The 23,432-nt window shown below is 25.9% G+C and overlaps 1 protein-coding gene across 2 annotated transcripts in view; it reads left to right on the top strand.

Moving 5' to 3' along the window:
* The window catches only part of LOC129615550 (cap-specific mRNA (nucleoside-2'-O-)-methyltransferase 1-like), a 140,205-nt gene that overhangs the window by 81,880 nt on the left and 34,893 nt on the right, over positions 1-23,432 (top strand). Inside the window, exons 2-3 of one of the 2 annotated variants that reach the window (XM_055530789.1) lie at positions 7,810-8,031; positions 13,205-13,449. In XM_055530789.1, the coding sequence (XP_055386764.1) occupies positions 7,810-8,031; positions 13,205-13,449 (467 nt within the window). The remainder of the gene's footprint in view (positions 1-7,809; positions 8,032-13,204; positions 13,450-23,432) is intronic. The other variant, XM_055530790.1, reaches the window with a different exon arrangement.

Below are 23,432 nucleotides of genomic sequence, written 5' to 3'. Positions count from 1 at the left end.
TATATTTTACAATAAAATGTTGTCAGTTAGCGAACATATAAATTTGAGGAAAAGAAAAAGGATATAAAAATTATTTAATTTTTTTTTATAAGAGCATAATAATATACTTGTATAGGATGAAAACTAGGACGAAAGAAAATAAATATATTTTAATATTTAAGTTTTATTTTGTTTAGTATAATAAAATTTTATGTTTTCCCTGTTATAATTTTAAAAGAAAAGAAAATATTCTTTCATGATATGTGGGCAGTTTCTATATACTCGTATATTGAAATTTTTTTAGGAAAAAAATAAATTTACATTTAGTTTTATGGTTTTTATATCAGCAATTATTTACTTTCTTAAAACATTATTATTGTATATTTGCCACTGTAGTTGTGACTGAATGAGAGGACGTTTACGTGTTTTTATATTTTATGGAAAAATTAATACAAAATTTTAACAACTTGTTGTAAACATTTTTAAAATGTGTTAAGAAAACCCTTAATTAATAACGCACCAGTAAACTATTCTACAAATTATTATTGAATAACTTTGTGGCCGAAATTTAAGCCTCTTATCTATCTTGTTTACTCTTTATATCCGGGTATAATAAATTTGCTTTACACTTTGTAACGCTAATAAATAATGCTTTGAGATATAGATTCAATTGTATGTTTTTAATCAGCGTCGAATTCTGAGTTGATTTAGTTTTTTTTTGTCCGTTCGTCTTTCCGTTCGCCCGTCCGTCCGTCCCATGCGATAACTCAGAAACTAATTGAGCTAAGTTCATCAAATTTTCACAAATGATTTACTGTAGTAAGTTCCAGAACCCTATCTAAATTGGACCTGATCGAAGTACTGGTTCTGGTAGCTGCCATACAACTTCAAAATTTATTTGGCTATATCTCAGAAACTATAAAAACTATGGTATTGAAATTACACACAAGCGAATATATTAGTAGGGCTAATGCATCTGGTGAAATTCGTTAAAATTGCTTGGCTCTTTCTGGTAGTTTCCATACAACTTCAGTAGTAGTTTGGGACACACAGTGGACAAGGTCAACTCTATTTTTTCTCTTTTTTTTCTCGATTTATGTATGCCTTGTAAATAATCTTCCGAGAAGAAAACGAAAAAACTTTGATTAAACATGGACTTTTGGCACCTCTTATTTGAAAATGTTTTTAAAACTTTTACAAATTTAGTTCGATAATATTTTTGAAGATCGATTTTTATGTTGTCAGAATTCTTGAGAATCGTTTTGTAAAACATATGAGCGTGTACGTCAGTTCAAATTCGTTTATTTTTCTCAATTAAAAATTGTAATACCAAATACTTCAAATTTTGTCCTGTAAAGGCTCACATTTTGCCAGTTTTCTAATGCTTTCATTTATGTTTTTCTTAGTAATGTAATCAAAACTAATCTCCATGAATCAAAGCAGTTGTAATGAGAAATATTATATGAGAAATAAAAAAGAAAATTAGTGGGATTATTTGCAAAAAAAAATTTTGAATTAAACTAAAAGCATTATCAGAAAAAAAAATTTTTAATTCGATTGTAAAGTATTTTTTCTCTCAAATAATTCCATTGAAAATTGAAGTCAAAGCTCTTGTTTTAAAGCATTTATCTTTTCAGTTTTTTTTTTAATAACAACAAAGAGTAAAAATGGACAAGGCTTGTGTTTTAGAAATAAAAAGAACATTATCCCTTTTTATGTTGTATAAAGGGAATAAATCAAAATTAAATTTTACTTTCGAGAGAAATTCACAATTGTCCTTATATAAACTCTAATAGTATACAATGGATCTAATAGCCTTATAATATTTTTGATTTTTATCAGAAAACACAAAAAGCAAAGAAAAGAAAAAATCCTTTTTGATTGATCGTTATTTATAGTATCATCAATAATAACCCGAAGTATTAACAATAAAAAGACACCAACTAAAATTCACCATATTTTCTATGTATTTTTCAAATTTATATTGTTGAATACTGGTGTTCATATTTGGTGTGGATATACTTATAATTTATAGTTTTTTTTTTTGTTTTAATAATGATAATAGGGTCTTGTTTTTAGTTGAAAAAATTGCATTGACTGATTGCTAGGTTTTTATAACTCTTTCGTAATTTCTCAAAAAAAAAAAAAATCATATTTTTTGTTTCATTTCATTTATTGGTACGAGTATATTTGTGTAGTTTTTATTGTGTAGAATATTGTGAATTTTAGTTGTAATTGAATTATAGAGCATAAAGAGAGTAAATGTGAAATGTCCTTTGTTTTTTTGTTTTAATTTTTTATTCTCAGTATCTATTATGGGAATAGTTGCGTTGTAAATCAGGATTGTAAAAATCATTTTAAGTGAATTATTTTATTTCATATTCTTATTTGATATTAGCCTTTAACATTTTCCCTTACGTATGGGCGTTAATATATAATCCTCTTTTGTTAATTTGAGTTTTAGTTCACCCTTGGACTTTAAAAATGCTAAAAATAATTTTTTTTTTGTTTTTTTTATTCTTTTAATGTTTCAAAACTTGAATTTATTTTTTTTAATACTTTTGAAATTTCAAAATTTTTTATTAAATAAAAAAATTTTAATGCACATTGTTGTTCAAGTTAAATACCAGAAATAGCATGGTTTTAATTCTATCTAACATTGTAAGTTTGTCCGAAGTGGTTTTGAGCCGTTATTAAATAGAACGGTGGTTTGTGTGAGAGTTGCATTATATAAAAATTCAACATCTATATATGCATTCTTTTCTTCTACAAATATCAAGCTATCTACCGAAATAATTGAGCGCAACTATACTTCCCTAAAAATACTCCTTTACGTATGTTTTTGTTGGGTTATGTTCCCTTGAACGGAACATGTACAAAATTTAATTTGTATATATGTTATATGTTTTAATATTTTATTGTGACAGCAATAGAAATGAAAAATAGAATTCAGAATTTTGAAAATTTAAGCAGTACTTTTTAGGATTTTTAAAAAATTTTCTTGCTTTATTCAAAACATAATTATGTAATTTAATTATGAATTTTTGTGGATGAATATTAAAATTTTTTTAAAAAGTTTCAAAATGGAGAAAAAAATATAGTCTAATATTGAAATTCACTTACAGCTCCGACAAAAAAAAATGTACTTATTAACAATGAAATAAGTTGAATACTCAATATGGTATCCAGTTTTAAAAATTTCAATTGTTACGGTTGAAATACAGTATAAGTTTTTGTCCTTGTTTCATTCTGAAAATGCATTCTTTTTGGCACTAATTTTCTTAATACAAAAATTTTTTGAAATTTTTGAACTGGAAAACAAAAATTGTATAATTTATTAGGAGTAGATTTTTTTAAAAAACGCTATTATGAAAAATTTATGCTTTGTTAATTTTTTCAATTAAAAAGGACTTTATAAATATGTATATTATTCTTATTCAATTAAAATGATTATATTAAAGAATTTCATTAGAATTGCATATTAAGAGTAGGAAAACAAAGTATATAATTTGCAAGCTGGCAAAATTAATAAATTTCTTGCTTAAAAACTATTATAACTAGAGCCAACAATTTATATTATATTTTATATTAGCAGTTCTTATATAGAAATTTAACAAGATCACATATATTATAGATCACTTAAGTTCATATAATTTAGTGCGAGTTAGTCAAACAGTCTTGAGAGTCATGACTGTTATACTAAATTACATTTTTACTGTAGAATTTTCGGTTATTGTATAGGGTTAACTTGATCTCATAGTGTTACAAATTTACAACTACAAAATTTTTCTTGTGTAGAAACTTTGTTTTCATAATTTTATATGGTTTTATTTTACGTACTTTATATATGAAATCCAAAATACCAGAAACTAAAAACTTATTGTAATCTGTAAACGAAATTGCTTTTATAAAGAATATATTTTTGAAAATAATTAGGATTAAAAACTAGCAGATTGAAGCAATTATTTTGTTATTTAGGCTTTCTTTATGCATTTTTACATGTACATTTTATTGTTGTATAAATATGTGTATGTAGATTTTAAGTAATTAGAGTAAAATTTTTTTCTAAAACCTTATAAAGAATTTCCTTTTTCTTGTTGTAAATAATTCCCGGATTAATTCAATTTTCTATTTTAAATTTGAATTCAATTAAACAATTTTATATCCTTAGAAAATTTCATTATCAAGCAGAGAGCATTAAAAGGCTTTATTGTTCCATTCAAAAACTATCCATATATTGTTTTTAATAGGGTGATGTTGAATTAATAGACGGGAATTATGATTGCCATACAAAAGGACTGAATTTAATACTTGTGAATCACAAATTTAGATGTACTGATATGTCAAATGCCGCCCGAGCCAGCCTGTTTTCGATGTGTTCTTTGATCCCTCCGCAGTTGTAAGTATTGTACTGCCAGGATGATTGAATTAATCGACATTTTATATTGGGCTTATACATATAATGAAGTGTCAACTATATTGTTAACGGTTTTTTACTGAAATTTTAATCGATGAAAAGTTTATGGACCATGGAGTGTAATGCTTTTCTTCGTTTTTTGTATTTAGGAGCTCCGTTCTGTAACTATTTATATTTCTAAATATATGTACCTTTAATAATATATTTAACAATTCCGGTTAAGAATCATAAATGTTTCGTTTATTTTACTTGAAAAGTTCGAATATGATATGAAATAAAGGTCGAATATGATACACACTAAAAATTGATTTGGATTTAGAGAAATATATGTTCTTAATCATGCTGTATTATTAGAAATACGTTATATATTGTATTTGTAATTTTATTTCATTTATGAGTTACATACAGACAGTAGATTTTATTGGATTTTAAGAAATAAAATGACATATATACATACATGGAATGTTGTTATTTATTGTTCAGATATTTTAATACTTTTATTGTTATGTGCATCACATTGTATTTTAGTATTAGTAGACTTCCTTATTTAATAAAATATCATTAGGATTTATTCATCTATGTAAGAGAAAGCCTATAACCATTAGGTATGCTACTGTGTTGTAAATAAATTACAATTTAGTAAAGATAGTGTTTTTATATTATCCTTTTTCCATTTTTCTATTAATAGATTTCTGTATATATATATATTGTGTGATAAATAACCATTTTTCGAGTCCTTGTTTATGGAATTATAATGGTTTTTTAATGGAAGATATTTCGGAACTATATAGGTTGATATTCACATTTATTTTTTTTTTTTATATTTTATTTTCCTTTTTTAAGGTATTACTAGTAAACAAATTTTCGTTTATAGTTTGAAGTTTACAGTTCGCGCATCGTGTCATATAGTGACGATAAAATCCTGCGGATGCCTTGAATGCGTTTCTCCATGTTCTACCGGCCGAATACGGCTAGTAATGTAGACATAGTGACTGACTGCCGGCTAGCAATTCTGGCTCTTAAATTGCCTAACGTACCTACAAATGGGCTCCTGACGTTGTTTCGACGGAACATTTTCTGCCTAACGGCACTCTACATGGAAAGTGTGAGACTAGGCTGGGAGTGCTTTAACACAACGTGCCGCTGCTACCGGGAAGTGAATAATAAGGAGACCTCATATGCAAATCATTTAATGGTAGATACAATAATCTTAAATTTGGTTAAAGTTTACACTTCCGAATTCGAATTTATTAAAATGCATGGGTATACATGAAAATTCAATTACAAGACTTTCGGATTTAGCATATTGTGTGTAACTTTATTAACTAAACTGTTCTCACAGTATTGTATATTGCTCTCGATAATAAATTTTATTAGTTAAATATCTTTGTTTTTATAGAAATAAATGTAAATTATTGTGATGAATTGAATATAATGTCAGCCTGATATTTTTAGATGCCGTATCATACGTTCTGTTTTACAAGCATTTTTATGTAATTAAAATTTTCCTTTTAAAATTAGAACTGCAACGTGTTGCAAAAATTTTTTTTATGGTTTACGTGTTTTTTTTTTTTTTTTATAATAAAGTTATTTTGTAAAAACATGATAATTTTCATACAAAACTTATTCTTTTCATTTTGTGCAATTTTGAACACATGCAGAATTTATGTTTTTTAAATAAAGTTTAGAGTAAATAAAGTTGGGTCAAACCAATGGTTTGTATTGTAGCACTTTTCCCTTCAACAAGTGAAAATTCTGCTTTTAAATACAGTCTACGAGTATGTATACCTATCACACTATTAAAATTTTTTTCATTCATATACAAAACTATTTCTAGGATTGCATATATTTAGGATGAACGATTTATGCAGTCTTTGAAATAAAGCAAAAATTAATATAAGCAGGGGTTAACATAATGCTCGATTTTAAGGGTTAGTTGTGTGAGTTAAGAAAAATAATTATATTTTTTAATATCATGGAATTTACCGTTAACTTTTGCGTTTATAGAAATTTGAAGAAGCTTGCGGTTTCAGAAATATAAGGTGTCGAAAATGCAAATTTTACAAATTTCAAGAGGCCATAACTTGAGAGGGGGTGGAGATGGAAAAAAATTTTCTTCTAACGAAATGAACTACATGTTAATGTCTAAAAGCCCCTAAAATTTCAAGCTTCTACAGGCTGGGGTCTAGAAGAAAAACGACATCAAAAATTTGGTAAAAAAGGACTGTAGATAACGGTAAATTTGAATGGCCATTTTGTTTTTCTAAAAATTAACTATAGTATACCGCGGTAGGGGAAGCAAGCCACAGCCTTTCTGCGTTTGCAAAATTTCAAAAATGCTTATGGTTTCATTGCAACAAATAGTTAAAATAGGCCATTTTTAGTGCTTTGGCGGGGTATAACTTCTAGAGGGGGGGAGATAGGTAAAAATTTTGTTCTACAAAAATAAGTTTCTAGTAAAGATCTATGTACGTATTAAATTTCAGCTTTCTATCTTTAAAAATGTAGAAGTTTTGTAAACAGACACACGGACAGACGGACGGACGGACGGACGGACGGACGGACGGACGGACGGACGGACGGACGGACGGACGGACGGAAGGACGGACGGAAGGACGGACGGACGGACGGACAGAGTGAAACTAATAAGCACTTTTTTTCAAAAAATTTTTGGAAAAGTGCTAAAAACAAAGAAAAAATAAAAAGAAAAAAAAAATATAAATTTTTATTTTTTTGTTTTTGGATTTTTTTTATAAAATTGAAATTCATTTTGTGCAAAAAAAGAAGAGAAAAGTAACTGCTTTTTAAATTTACCACACCTTCTGTAAAGTTGCAAAATATTCAAAAATTTTATGAAATAGAAAAACTTTTAAAATACAAAGTCATTGTTGGCATGTACTACAATAATTTCCATTTCATAGAGAGTGCTTCATGTTGTCATCCTTATATCATCAATCTAATTTTAAAGGATATAGTGTAGAATATGCAAATTAATAGTTGCATTTCCAGGAAATTGATAATTGAATTTGAGAATAATGTTGTGGTTTTGAAAGCATTATACATTGATGGCATTTTGGTATTGTGTTAATTAAGTGAATCTGTTTGCTGAAGTGTATTAGTTTTATGATTTAAATTTTTTTTGTTATAGATTTCTTAACAATTTATTCGTTTTTCTAAATTTTTCCTTTGATTGAATTTAGTTTGTTTAACTTATGTATATGCTCTTAGAGAGTTTATTATGATATCCTGAATTATCCTATAAAATTTGTATGTGCTCACTTTCACAGTAATACTAAAGTATTTTTTATTTAAAATATAAGGGTAATAATAATATTATTTTATGAACTAATAGATTTAAATAAGATTAAATTGTATTAAATTTATGTTTTATTTTGTTTTTTCGAAAATTTCAGATAAAGGACACAACACGTCATATAAAAAAAGCTATAATGGCATCATCGTTGGAAGAAATGCGTAATAAATGTGCTGAAAAATTTGAAAAAATTGATCAACTGCCAACTATACATTTAGATTCTGATGGTACTGAAATCGATGATGAAGAATATTTTCGAACATTGGAAGAGAATAGCGAATTAATAGCTGTATTTCCTGGTGAACATTGGGTTGATGTAAGTGTGTGTGTGTTTTTTTGTAATATTTTTATTATTCTTTCCAGACTTCTTTACATATATGCCATGTATGTAAAATATTGCATATTTTTTATAGGGTAAATTTTGAATATTTTTTCCTTTTTTAAAGAAATTCTATTTAATGTATAAAACTAAAAATTCGTAGAAAACTATTAAAAAAATGTTTTTGAAGTTGAATAAGTTTCTTTTTTTTTCAATCTTTTTTTTTTACTTTGTTGTTAAAAAATTCAGAGAAATTGTTCACCAAATATTTATGGTGGGGTTTTTCATTTCCAAATTATTCTGATAGAAGTGAAAACATTTTTATTTGAATATTAAAAAAAATATTGTTTTCCTCAACTATAGGGTGTTTTAAATTGATTAGAAAATTTTTCAATTATTAAAGAGTTTCGTACTTGATTCAAAATCTATAAAATGGGATTATTTGTTTTTAGGTTATTGTATGGGTAGGCCCACGGACGGACATGCCTAAATTAATGCTAAATTTTACGCTGAGCAAAAATAAATATATATATCGCAGGCGACTCTTTCAAGTGATTACAAATTCCATACCAAAGTTAATATACCCTTCATGAAGCTGTAGTGTATGAATATGACTATTTGAGTATTAAAATTGTGATTTTTTATATGATGTTTGACCTAATTTTCACATTTTGTAAAATTGCTATATTATTGCTAAAATTATCCCTAAAAGTATGCAATAAAAATTATATGTTGTACATACATTATTACTATGACCTTCCCCTAAAAATATGCAAATTAAAATTAAAATTGCTTAAGTACTTATTCTGAATATGTGGAAGGATAATCTCTTACTTTAAAAATATTTGTGTGATTCGAATTTATTTTTAAAAATATCAGTTCTATTATACACACTCTATGATTAAATTTAAAAAAATATAGATATTATAACAAAACATACAAAATATTTACTAAAACTTTAAAAATTTATTAGCTTCATGTATAAGAAACTGTGCGAAATATTATTAAATAAAAATTTCAAAATGAAAGAGAAGCACAAAAAATAGAATCCCTTATTTTTTTTTTCGGGTTCCCTTATTGCGATTTATGTAACAAAACAATATTTTAAATTATAGTGTGTGTGTATGCAAATATATGTATCTATGTATTTAGTAAAATAGAATGGATTAAATTTTATTTATTAAAACTGTGTTAAGTAGTCTAGTTGTCTGTTAAATTGTGATAAATTTTAAATATTTATGATATTATGTAAATTTTCTCTTTTTTTTTAATATTGAATATATATGTATGTAGAAGAGAAGAGAAATATCTCGTTTGAAAAAAAAATGTTTTTCCTATCCTTGTCAGTACAATAATAGTATTAATTTAATATTCTTACTAACATTGGTTTCTTTATACACATACAAAGTATAGCATTTTGATTCCGTTTTAAATGAAATTTATTTACATTACATATTTTGTTTTTGTAATTTTCTGTTGTACATACTATCATGTACCGAATAAATGAAGTTTTTAATTCTATTTTAAATTGCAAATCTTTGTAGTTTCCTGTATATTGTTTTAAAGCTGGTAGTAGATAGTATTTTGATTAGTTTGGAAGTTACTAAATTAATTCATAAAATTAGAAACGATACAGGTATTTTTGTTCCCGAGATCACTAATAAACTGCAGACTCTAATAATATATAATAGAAAGCAATGTACACGAACAATATTTCCGGAAATATTTAAAAGAATTTTAAGGAAAATTTTAAGTTTATTTTCTGATTAAACTGGAACAGACAGAGGACTTTTGAGTGTTTCTTGTGATCATAGGTAAAACCTTGTATTTTGCATAGTATTTTAATAATTTATTTAATAAGGAATAGAATCTGAATGTCTACATGACTATGCAGTTTCAAGTGTTGTAAGTTAATTAAAAACGAAGGACTCAAATTACTTTAAATACAAATAAATATATGTAATATTTTTTGCTTATTTTAAGTATTTACAAAAAAAAAAACATGATCTAATGAAAATCGACACCAAAAACTTTTATGTTCCTTATGTTTTTCTCTCAATTATATTGCATCACATAATTATTTTATCATGTTTCATTTTTATATAAATTTACTTGTCTTCATTTTAATTAACTGTAGTTACTAACAATATTATATGAAGTTAATATTTACCTTGAATTACATCATAAATATTATGTGTACATGTTGTATATACATATTGTACATAAATAAATTGTAAAAAAAAATTATTTTAACATTATCTGACATTTATTAACGTTCATGAATGCAAAGAAAGAAGTATAAATAAAATAAAGGTTAAAGAAAAAAGAGAACTGATTATAAGGTTGCTTTTCTTCTCTTCATTAAATACTATTATATTTTATGAATATGCACTGCTAAATATATTTTATAATATACCATGCTATAAAAACCTTAAAAAGAAACGTGCTAAAAATGTAATAAAAATTGAAAGTATATCAACTGAAAATATTAATAAAGTCAGGCAGGAAATATAAAACACATACAAATTTTTTTTTTTTTTTCGTTATCCTTACAACAAAAAGCTATAATTTTTCAATAAAATTTATTTATAACAAGAATAAGAGTAGGAAATGTATATTCAATTGGAAATATCATATACATTTGAAAGATTGAATAATTTTAGCGTGTTTATTGGTGTAAATAAAAATTTCTAAAATTAAATTTAAGATTTTAAATAAATTTCATAGCCATGTGGAAATTTGTTACTGCATAAATGCAATCGAACAAAAATTTTCATTTAGATAATCATGATTGTAGATTTTTAAGGCCAGAAAACCTGGAGAAATCCGAGCTTTTCAAAAAAAAACCTTGAAAATGCATCTACATTCAGTTAAATCATAACCCGCCAAAAAAAACAACAGAATAAGGAGGAAGTGAGAATTTTGCATTTTTTCGAGATGATTTCTGTGAAGAAATTGTTAGCGGAGTGAACATGAGCAAAGACTATCATTTCTTTCCTCCCTTTCACGGCAGTCTTTGAAGATATTAGTCAGAAATAACCCGTGCCTTAAGTAGATATTCCGTTATAAATCTTTATTATGGCATCAATATTTTTTTAATTAAAGTTTTCATAATCAGGATTTGAAATTTTATTACACCCCTTTAAAATTGTGTTTTTTTGCGAGTATAAAAAGTTCATTTCCTTTTTTAAAAAAATTTTTGTTTTTCAGTCGTGTTTCTTCCAATCATCATTATTCATCTTCGCCATAAAGTACACATTGTGGTGTTTTTTATGTGCGTGTAACCTTGAATTTATGCTATACTAAATAATGTGTGTTTTTTTTTCATTTTTATCTCATTGCCAAACATACAGGATAAAATATCGGTTTTTTCTTTTTTTTTTGCAGTTAGTTTTTTTTTCAATATGAATTTTTTTCATCTCATATTTTTGTTTCATCTTCTTAGTTACGCGACTTTTCTTGTTATATTCTTTTTTGTTTTACATTTTATTTTCCAATGAATGTTACGTATTTCTTTTGTGACCTATTGCAAAAAAAACTAAAAAAATAAAGTCCTTACTATTATTGCGTCAGCAAATAAAATCGATTTCTTTAGAGTAACGAGTGGACTGCTCTAATAATCAAAGTCACGCACAATATATACGTTATATAGAAGATAAAATTTTTGGGAAGAAAAGAAGATAAAAATTATATAAGTGAAAATTAATTTTTATGTCAGATGCACACATGTATACAAATTAAAAAAAAAAAATTAACTAGATTTAGCAATATTCTCAAGAGAGTTGGGATATTTATAGAAATTTTATAAATAAAAATTAAAACTGCGACAATTTTTTTATTTTGTTTTTTATTTGAATTCTAAAAACTCTACAAAATTTCTTTTAAAAAACCAGTTTTAGTAAACTGAATTGTAATACAACCTGTAGTTGTTTTAATTAATAAGTAATGTGCCTATTTATTAGTAATACGATTTATTATTAATTACACTAATAATATTAACTTAATAGAAATTTTTTCATACAACTACAGAACAGATTGATGACCTAATCAAAGGAATGAGTTAAAGGCTGAATTTTAGTACAGTTTTAGTAATTTTATTAAATTTCCCTATAGATGACAAATAATCTCATAGACTTTTCTTTATGAATATTATTTTAATATTATATTCCAGTTGATTGTCTGGGCAATTTCTTGTCACATTATTATTTATCAAGGCACGACTACTATGCTTTGTTTCCCTTACACATTCATATTTAATAATTTCCAACATTATAATATAAGTATGCATGTATTTTACAAAGAGTAAACGTTATAAATATTGAATAAAATTAATATCACTTTTCATTCTGTTTTAAATTTTTCAATGTATGATGGCATGTAAAAAGGGTAACACGTTATATAAAAAAAACGACAATAAATTAATTACACTCAAATCGAATGAATGTTGTTTGCAAAGTAGCGCATTTCCTTTAAATGATCTTAAGATTATGAAAATACATTTTTTATTCTATATTCACATTATTCCCCTAATATTGTAGTGTAAAATATTATTGCATACGCTTAGGAGGAGAGTTAAAATTAATTGATATTGCAGGAACTTGATTTAACTAGTAATTTTTGAGAAATGAGTTAATAAAAATATTGAAATATGAGAGACGAGGACTAATGTCGTCAAATCACTAAAATTTTAGACATCTATAACTTATCTTTTGAAAGAAAAATGTTGTTTAAAATGTGAAAAGAAATGGACTCAACATTTGATATAGTTTTATTTTGTTTCCTAGATTTTTTTAGGTTTTCATATAAATAGGCATTAGTTTTTTTTACTAATTTTAAGAAAATCTTTTAAATAGCCATTAGTTTCCAATTTTAACGAGTATAGAAGTTTTGTAAACAGATATGCTCACTAACGAACGAATAGAGTGGAATAAGGACATTTTTTTCTAGATTTTTTTTTTTTTTTTCGGAAATATAGTCAAAATATTTTTTATTAAGTAATAAATAATTTCAACTGCTGTTAAAGTGTTAACATTATTTAAAATTATTAAATTACTTTTTTGTTAGCTCTATGCGCCATTTTTTTTTTTGTATGCACAAAGATATATGTATACATATAGTTTTGCTATGTGTTTCCAAAATTATAATTTAATACCATTTTTCTTTTTTCTATTTTTAGCCTACTCAATATGTTACAATATCAAGTCATCGTAAGAGTTCTGGTGATACAACGGATGCAGCAGCTGCAGCTGAAAATGATGAAAGAATACGAAAATTGGTTGGACAATTGCAAAATAATTTATGCAATGTATCTGTTATGAATGATACAACAGATTTGGAGACATTATCAAATATGGATCCGAATAGTTTGGTGGATTTAATAGGAAAAGATTTTATTGAACAATTAAGGGAGTCATCAGGCAGGTTAGGGGGAGAGACCAAAGATGATGGTGGTTAATACTCCCCTCCCATCTAAAAGTCTCGATGTCTATACTTTTATTTTTTTAGCTATAGTTTGTTTTTTTGTTTTTTTGTTTTTCTTTTATGTTTTATTGATTTTTCTTTTTATTTTTGTATGAAGTTGTTTTTTTGTTGTTCTGTTATTTTTTTTGTATTTTAATTGTTTTTCTTGTTACTTAAATTTTTTTCTGAAAATGTTTTTTTTTTTTTTTCATAAATATTTTAGTATTGAATAATTTGATTTTCCTACTTAATATATTTTGCATGTTCATAAAATATGCCATTTTCAAGAAAAATTAATATTTTTGTTTTTGTGAAAAACTTGCCTATCAAATATTTTTTTGATCAGTATGGCATTATAAATTGTAAAAGTTATAAACAGTTTTAGAATTATGATTTTTATTAACTTGGGAGGAAAATTTCTAATTTTACTTATAAACATTTAAAGCTTGGACTATTCATTGAAAACGAGTTGATTTAAACTGTTATATTTGGAATTTTGGAACTATTGTTAAACATGTTTGCTTGCTTGCAAACCTACACTGGTGACCAGCTAAATAAAACACCCTAGCTAATATTAATCTTTTGAGACATACTGCCTTTCTCACGCAGAATTTCAAAAGCATTGGTTATATATTTTTTTGGTGTTAGCTTACAGAATATAAAAAATAAGTTTTGCAGATAATGAGAGTTTTTGTTTTCGATATAAATGACGCCTTAAAGGTACTGGTTCAATTATGCTGCAGACATTTAAATAAAACAGGGTGCAAAAGTAGCAATTATTTTAATAATTTTTGAAAGTAAAAGCTAACAATTATTGAGTTTTTGGAATTTTAGAGCTTCTTTATTAAAAAGAAATAAATTTTGCTGAGAAATATTGTGGAAGTATTCATAAAATAGGAAAATGGGGCGAGGAAAACACTGAACTCCAGATGAAAAGGTACTAGGCAAGAGCAAATTTCGACCCTAATAGGAAGATCTGTTTGTTTTGTACAAAACCAACAGTCTTTGGAAAAGTTATAAAGCTTAAATCAAAAAAACAACGGTCAAAAAAGATAGAACTATAATACGTTTTAGTAAAAAAGATTCTTTTCTTGCTCTTTTACCAAGATTCAGCAACAACCGAAAGAAAATTTAAATTTCGAAGTGTCTGCGAGAAATGCTAGAAGACGTTTATTAGACGGAATACTCAGAGGGTGCATTGCCAAGAAGAAACCTCTTGTGTCTTTAAAAAATATAAAACATTGCTTAGAATTTGCAAAAATGCATAAAGAAAAGCCACTTTTATAATGAAAAAAATTAATTATAGACTGATAAAAACAAGTTTAATAGAGTCTGTTGCGACGGTAAATGCTAAGTTTGTTGCCGGAAAAATGAGTTTTGCAACCAACTCAACTCTTTAGTACGGTGGTAAACATTAAAATTTCCTGTTTTAATTTTTAAAAATTGCGATGTCTTATTTAGCTGGCCACTAGTGTATATCATAACATATTTAATAACGGGCTTAACTTACTTTGGAAATTGTAAATAAAATTATAAGAATTTAAGATTTATTTTAAACGAGAAAAAAAATAGAGTTGACCTTGTCAACTCTGTGATACCCGTACGAATTTGTTATCCTATGTGTGAATAACTAATGTGCCATAACTAACTATGGGACAGACTATGACTTTAAGTTGCCGTATTACCATATTAATTTATGCAAAATTTCAGTACTATGTGTTTTTCAAAATACTGGTTGTACCAAACTGCTATTGAAGTTGTATGGCAGCTACCAGAAAGAGCCAAGAAATTTTAGCGAATTTTATCAAGCACATCGGCCCTACTAATATATTCACTTGAGTGAAATCTCAATATCACAGCTTTTATAGTTTCTGAGATATAGCCAAATAACTTTTGAAGTTGTATGGCAGGTACCAGAAGGAGCCAAGTAATTTCAACGACTTTTATGAGACACATTGGCCCTACTAATATATTCGTTTGTGTGAAATTTCAATACCATAGCTTTAATAGTTTCTGAAATATAGTCAAATAACTTTTGAAGTTGTAGGGCAGGTACCAGAAGGAGCCAAGTAATTTCAACGACTTTTATGAGACACATTGGCCCTACTAATATATTCGTTTGTGTGAAATTTCAATACCACAACTTTTATAGTTTATGAGATATAGCCAAATAAATTTTGAAGTTGTATGGCAGCTGCCCGAACCTGTACCCCGATCACGTCCAATTTAAATAGGGTTCTGGCACTTACTACAATAAATCATTTGTGAAAATTTGGTGAACTTAGCTCAATTAGTTTTTGAGTTATCGTTGGGACGGACGGACGGACGGACGGACGGACGGACGGACAGACAGAGCTAAATCAACTCAGAATTTGACGCTGATCAAAAACATACACTTGAGTCTGTATCTAACGCCGTTATTTCTTAACGTTACAAACGGTAAGGCAAATTTAGTATACCCTTCGAACATACGTTCGTACGGGTATAAAAATAAGGTGTACGTAACTTACTTGAAGCATAATATTAACATTAAGTTTGGTTTTCTTTTTAAACACGCAATTAATTGCGAATACGTGCACTTAGGGGCTCGGAATTTATTATTTATAAATTCAATTACATATACCCTATCTTATCATTAATATTAAATGCCTTTTCATTTTTTCAATTACTTTTCATAATTTAATTGTGTTATCATGTAAATATTCAAGAGTATTTAATTTAGGCTTTGTTTTTCGCATGTTAATTACTTATAAATTTGCAAACTGACTTTATCTAATAGATAAATTAATAAATTACTTTTAATTGTGTCTCTTGATATATTTATTAATTTTTGTGTCAATAACAATTTCAGGCACCATATTATTACAAAATGTAGGAAACGTTGAAAAAAAATATTAAGCAAATTATTTGTGTTAGAGGATTCAATACTGAATTTCTACTTTAACTAAAAGCAATTTTATGTGAATTAAGCAAAATAATAAATAAATTTATTATTGGAGCAAGGGATGGCTGTAAGCACGTCATTTGGATTAAAATTTCGCTAAATTTTATTGATTGTTCTCATTAATGCGATAATATAGAATTGTTAGCAAAGGGTTTGCATGTAGATAAATATTAATAATTGTGACTCTTTTGAATATTTAAGTTATTTAAGAGTGTTGTGTGCCTAAAAAGGTGTTAACAAGAGATATAACAAAACATTTAATTATGAATTTTGTTATTTTTATGTTTAGTTTACTTTAACAAATACCTATTATCATTACCAATTAATTTCTTTTAAAAATTTTAATGAAAAATTCAAAGCAAAATATAACTAAGGGTTCTTTTTCGTTGAATCTCTAACAAATCATTTTTAATTTTAATTCATTTGAATTCATCGTCATTTTACATAAGCAACTGGCTGAAATCAACAAAACCTTTTTGGTATCCGATAACAAAATTGATAAAATTTTGCTTACCCAAAAACCTGTCATCAGCAGAAAAATAATTGTGTTTGCACTCCAAAATTTTGAATGCTTACAAAATTGGTGCAGCAAGTATTCATTGACTAAGAGTGCTGTTATTATGGCAATATGATATTCGGCTTACAAATTTTTATTAATTTTGTTTGTGCTGCTTATCTTACTACTCTTAGTATCTTAGTACTCCTCCCACTGTTCCAATTTGAAGTTCACTCAATATTGTGATTTATTTTTTTTCTAAATGACTTTGACATTTTTGAAAATTGACATGCAGATATTTTGGCAGATATGCTTTTCAAAATAAACATCAGCTGGGAGAAAAAATAAAGAAATTTTTTAAACAAAATGGCAGCGTCATTTTATGCGTATATTAAATTTATTTTTTTTATTTTCTATAATCCTTAAAAAATCATTCATTTATAAAAACAGAAAACTTTTATTACGTTTGTCTTGGTAAACATCATTATGTGAAGAGGGGCAGCTATCAGTGTAATCTGTTTATACAAATATTGTGGTTGGATTTTTTTTTATTTTTGGGTCAGAATAAGAAAAATTTGTTACAGTTTTGGTCATTTGTTGTTCTTTTTTTTTCTTTTGAATATTAATTTTTGTAATTTAATAAAAATCTGATAGAAAGAATGGAATAAAGGATCTATATAAAAGAAGAGACAAGAAGTGGGGATAATTTTTCTTTGTCTTTATTTTTTTTTGAAAAATGTTTCACAACAATATTTTTTTTTATCTTCTTTTTTGTTTTTATACGCGTTGTTGTTTGCCATATTTTGATTAAATTCTTAGTTTTTTTTTTTACTCTTAATATTTTGTCGTTTATTTTTCGTGCGTATGTAAATTTTTGCTGAAAGTCCTAAAAGAAGTTCTTGTTTGTGCCCTTGAATAGGCGGTAAAATTATTATTTTTATTATGGTATCCTGTTTTTTTCATCTAATTTTTCGCTTCTTTTTGCGGTATACGGCAAACGAAAGTTGCTTGTTAGCGGCGGCAATGGTTGCCGGTGGTCGATAAACAAATTACAAACCTGCGGGAAATATTCGAAATTATGCAAAAAAAAAAAGCACAAAAAGAGACAGAGAGAGAGAGAAAATAAAGATGAAATTGTTGTTTATTTTTCTCGTTTGCATTTGAAAACGGTAAAAACAATAAAAAAAACAAATACAAAAAAAAAAAGTAAACAAAAAATAAAAAAAAAATAATTCTTGTTTTCCTCTTTAAAACAAAAATTATTCTTTAAAAAAATTAAAATTAGGTTCTCCTTTTTGTACCAAAATTAACTTGAAATTCGTTTTTGAGCGGAGAAAACTAAACAAAATGGGAAATAAAAAGAATTTTTATTTTATAAAACCTAAATTCGTTATGGAATTTGGCGCAAACAAAACAATTTGAAAAAAAAAAATTAAAATTATGTGGAACAAAAAGTTTGAAATTTTTGGTTTATTTACTTTTTTCTCTGTTATTTTCATTTTAATTGGAATGAAAAGGAGGACGACAACCATAGGCGATTTTAAGAACAAAAATGAATTTTTATATACAGTTCAAAATCAAGGTAAATTGTGCACTTGTTTCTTTGATTTGTTCTAGTGCATAAATATTACTTGAAATTCTTGTTAATGTTCTTGAATTCTAGTTTGTTACTTCTAATGGATTGACTCAATCCATTTTAACAAATTTTTTTTATGTGTCTATTGAATTTCTCATTGTTTAATTATTATTTCAATTATGAATAGTGTTCTTGATTAATTTTTTTTCAATAATATTCCATTACCTCAAGTGATGTGACAAACTTAATATTGGTGAATGTTTTTGTGTTGATGAATTTAATCAAATTTCAATCTCGTGAAAATTTAACTAATTATTTATTCATTTGTTTGTTTTTAATTATGAAAATATTTTTTTTTTACAAAATTATATACAATGTTATTCACATACATGAAAATTTTGATTTTTACGAAAATAATTAAACTTTTTTAATTTAAAAGAGACGACAAAATAAAAAAAAAAATGAGAAGAAAATAATTATTTTACTTGAAGAAGAAAAAGGTGTAAATGTCCGTGACAAGTTTGGAATGAACTTTTTATTTTAATTTTAATTCTTTCTAGAAATTGGTCAAAATTCAATGTACATATATTTACGTAAACATATTCGGTGTGGTGATGGTGAGAAGTTATGAAAATGACTATGCTCAAATAAATTTTTGTATTAATAATATTGTGAACGTCCTAATAATGGGAATGTCCCAAGCTAAATCAACTTTTCTACCGATTTACTGCGATTTTGTGTCGCTTCCCTCTAAACTGAAATATTCCCAGATCTGTACTTTTATTTCCTAAATATTCGTTCTATCGAATATGCGGTTTGCCATGACTTTTCGTTCCGCCTAGTCATAAATTGATCTCTCTATTTTTAGGAAATAACATGAAATTACCAATAGAAATAAACTTCAAAAAAAAGTATGCAATAACTTTTATACAAATATTACGATTGTAGTATGAAAAAATGTAAAAAAATTTCGAGTTTTTTTTTGTAAAGAAGACTAGAAATTTCGAATTTGTTTCGAAATTGATTTTCGAAGTTTCGAAAAAATTTCGAAATTGTTTTTTGTAAAGAAGACATAGATGATCTTGTTCTGAACAATTTTGCTATAAATAATCTTAAAAATAAAATTTTTCGCCGTGAAAAATGCAAAACTTTTTCAATGAATTTTTTTTAATTTGTTTCTAAAAATATTAATGTCATATGAGGAAAGCTATGAAAATTTAAAGTGCTAATATTATAAAATATAATATTTAAATATAATGTAAAAATAATAACTTTATAAATTTATGTTGACAATTTAAAAAATTTTAATATCTAATAAAAAATTTAATTTTTCACCTTGACGATAGTTTTATGATATTAAAATTTGTATCTTATATATACATACACATCCACACATTCTTTAAATTTCAATTTTACTTTCTTTCAGTTTTCTTATCCTTTTTTTTTTGTGTCTCTTTGAAATTTTTTCTTACTTTTGCTTTCAAATTTATTTTAACTTCATATTATCTCATAAATTTTCTTTTATGAAAATTTCAAGGGTACATTTATTTGTTATTTATATACGATATATATATATATATAAAAAATATATAAAGTATGTACATATTTGTATGAAATATAACTATATTTAAGGAGAAAAAAGGATCTCACATAAATATTATTCTAATAATATTTCATTTTACTAATTTTCTTATATTTTTATGCCTCCGGAATAATTTTACAAGGATTCATATTTTTCAAAACAAACTTTTAAAATTTAAGAAAATACCAATGAAAATAGAAGGAGATTACAAAAAAAAAAAATTTTTCTCTTTTAGGATGCTTCCTATATTTTTCTATATGTACAATACAAATTAGTTCCTATGTAAATGATTTAGAAATTAAAATTATTTTAAGATTTTATCTTGCGATATTTTCCTATACGTATAGTATATATAATAAAATTTATACTAAAAAATTCAGGATTATCATTATTATATACAAGAAACGATTATTTTCTTCTAATATACATAAATGTATAACATTTTATATAATAATATTCATAGCATCCTTTTAAAACAAATTTGTATAGAATTAGAATGTTAAAGAATATTTTTATGACACAATGACAATCTATCATCAACTTTACATATATATATATATTTTCTGTTTGTGTGTTTATGTGATATTTAAGATGAAATTTAATAAAATATAGTGTCTTATGTTAAGGTAAAGAGAAAATTATGGATTCAAAATACTTTTGTTTTCTATAAAAGCACATATCGCTTTAATAATTTTAAATAACTATAAAAATTTTTTTTAAATTTATTAAATTTTTTTTTTGTACTAAAACAAAATTGTGCTAAAAAAAAAAAAGTATTCAAACCCCGAAGACGCCACTTCGTATCCACTCACTTTCACAAACCGCTTCTGACCTAACCCTACACTATGACAGAGAATATGTCATGTAGCTCATAGTAGAGGCTAAAAAAAAAACTGTTTGTGCCTCAATTTGTGGCTCAATTTGATACATGCATGAGTTTTCAAATATGACGACATGGAAAACTCAAAACCTGTTTTGAGAATCATAAAATTCAAAAGTGCTTAAAAACAGGTGAATTAATGAGGAATTCTCAACTGTTTTGCTAAATTGAAATCAAATAATAAAAATTGAAATAGCCTAACTAACAGAATAAAATGATTAACGAGATTTATTTCAATTTTTTGCTAAATATGCTAGAAAAGAAAGAAAGAAGTGAAAAGAAAGATAACACAAACGACAATTTTAGGATAAAGAAAAACTTATGGTTTTATTGTTAACTTTATAATTTATTTTCTACTTTCTATGATAAAATGTGTGTTCATCACGGTTATTATAGTTTTTGGTAAATGGAGATGGAAATTTTGTGAAAAATTAAAAATTTTTTTAAAAATATTTTTATATTAAATTTAAAATAACGCGCATCGAAACAATACAATAGTAACATGTTTAAGTTATGGAGGTTTACTCATAAAATTTGAAAAGATTTTGTCAAAGATATCTTTTGAACAAAGCTCTTTTTTTCTTTTCCCACACAAGATTCTTATATCATATCATTTATATATGCGGCAGTATGTCGAAAATTAATGATAAAAGTTGAACTCAACTTTGCCTTATTAGTAAATGGTTGTGTCTCACAAGGCCGGGAACTTCTCAAAGAAAAATTGAAAATTCATAAAATTAAAATGACTTGCAATACATAAATTTAAAAATTTTCTCCTGTCATCATAAAAGTAAAAGCGAAATTTCTTATATTTATTTTTTTTCTTTTGTAAAGAATGACCATTTCCGAAGAAATATTTTCCGAATATTTATCAAAAAAATTAATATTGTATGACAATATTCTACTATTAAATGTTTGACATTAATTTATAACTTTTATTATTTATATTGGGGCAAAAAAAATTATTGCATAGTTTTAGGATCAACAGCAATTAATATCTTTTTTATTACAATAAGGAAAAAATTTATATACACATAATATGTAAGTATGACAAGAAATAATATTTTTATTACCAGTAATAACGGTAAATCGTTTAACATCTACACTTATCAATAGTAGGTATACATGCAAATTATATAACGGTATAATTTACTGTGTATATAGAAAATATTATTGTTATTGCTGTGGATTTTGTGTAGATACCGTAATATTGCTTTTGAAATCAATCAAAAATAACAAAAATATTTATAACAAAAGAAAATAACAAAAAAGAAAATAACTATAAAGGAGGAGAGAAGAAGAAAAGATTATAAAGATAAGACATTTTCATTTTATCCTGCAGATATTCACAGGTTGATGTCTATTGAGAATAAGGAATGAAAAGGAAAAATAAATGTTCCTGTTGTAATAAGAACAATAACAGAAGATTACAAGAAGCTAAATAAATCGATTTTATTTGAATTTTTGCTTTTTGTTCTTTCCTCTATCTCTTGCACCTTTTTGTTATTTACTTTTATTATCTTATTTTTTATTTTATGTATTCAAATAAAATAAAACTATTTACATACAAAAACAAGGATATGATGTGGGCAGTATGTAAAACGCAAGAATTAAGAATAACAATATTCTGAAGATGTTCTTTAAAGACTAGTTAGAAATTTTAAAAAGCTAGCTCCAACTTAGTTAGTGAATGGACCTCAAATATTACATTTGGAATATTTTCCCTAATTAATTCAATAAATGCAAAGTTCGGTTTCCGAACTATGATAATTTTGCTGTATTATATGTGTATCATATTTTGAGGAAATTGTTCGATTATTTCTATATTAGTGAACTAAAATGTAAATTCTGGCTGCAATAAAAGTCCACTTGTTGGCTCGTTTGAAAGATTACTGTCTCCTGCGAGATAGAATGAGCATACAACAAACTGTGCCCAGCTCCTTTCGAACTTATTCTTTACCAGTGCAGGTTTCTGATCCTTGGAATAGAAATCTGGAATTGGAAGATAATTTAGAATTTTACTTAACAAAGTGCAGATCCCGGGCCTGCCTCTATTTCATTATCATCATATAATAACTCACCTGGTAAGACTTTAACCTGAGTCTTAATTATATAAGCCTTATTTACATCCACGCTACTTCTTTTGTTTGTGGGCAGAGTCCCGTTGGACGCAGATTTACTATAAGGATTTTTCGCTTGAACCTTCATTTTGGAAAATTTTTTACTTGCCGCCACAGGAAAAGGCCGTTGATCTGTTGGTGGTTAATGTTTCACATTAGGTCCTTGTATGTGAGTGAATTGTCTAAATATAAATGATTTGAAGTATAGTGAGGGCTGTTTGTTTATAGAGCATATTATGATGTATAAATTTATTTTTAAATACCGAGTATTTTTACTGAAAATAAATATTTATAAATCAATAGAGAAAAAATGAATGAAAAAGTCAAAAGATAATATTTTTAAAAT

Source organism: Condylostylus longicornis, unplaced genomic scaffold (assembly GCF_029603195.1).
Source record: "Condylostylus longicornis isolate FDR11 unplaced genomic scaffold, ASM2960319v2 ptg000137l, whole genome shotgun sequence".
Taxonomy (NCBI): domain Eukaryota; kingdom Metazoa; phylum Arthropoda; class Insecta; order Diptera; family Dolichopodidae; genus Condylostylus; species Condylostylus longicornis.
The sequence above is the reverse complement of the archived record's forward strand: the minus strand, read 5'-3'. Positions and strand labels throughout refer to the sequence as shown.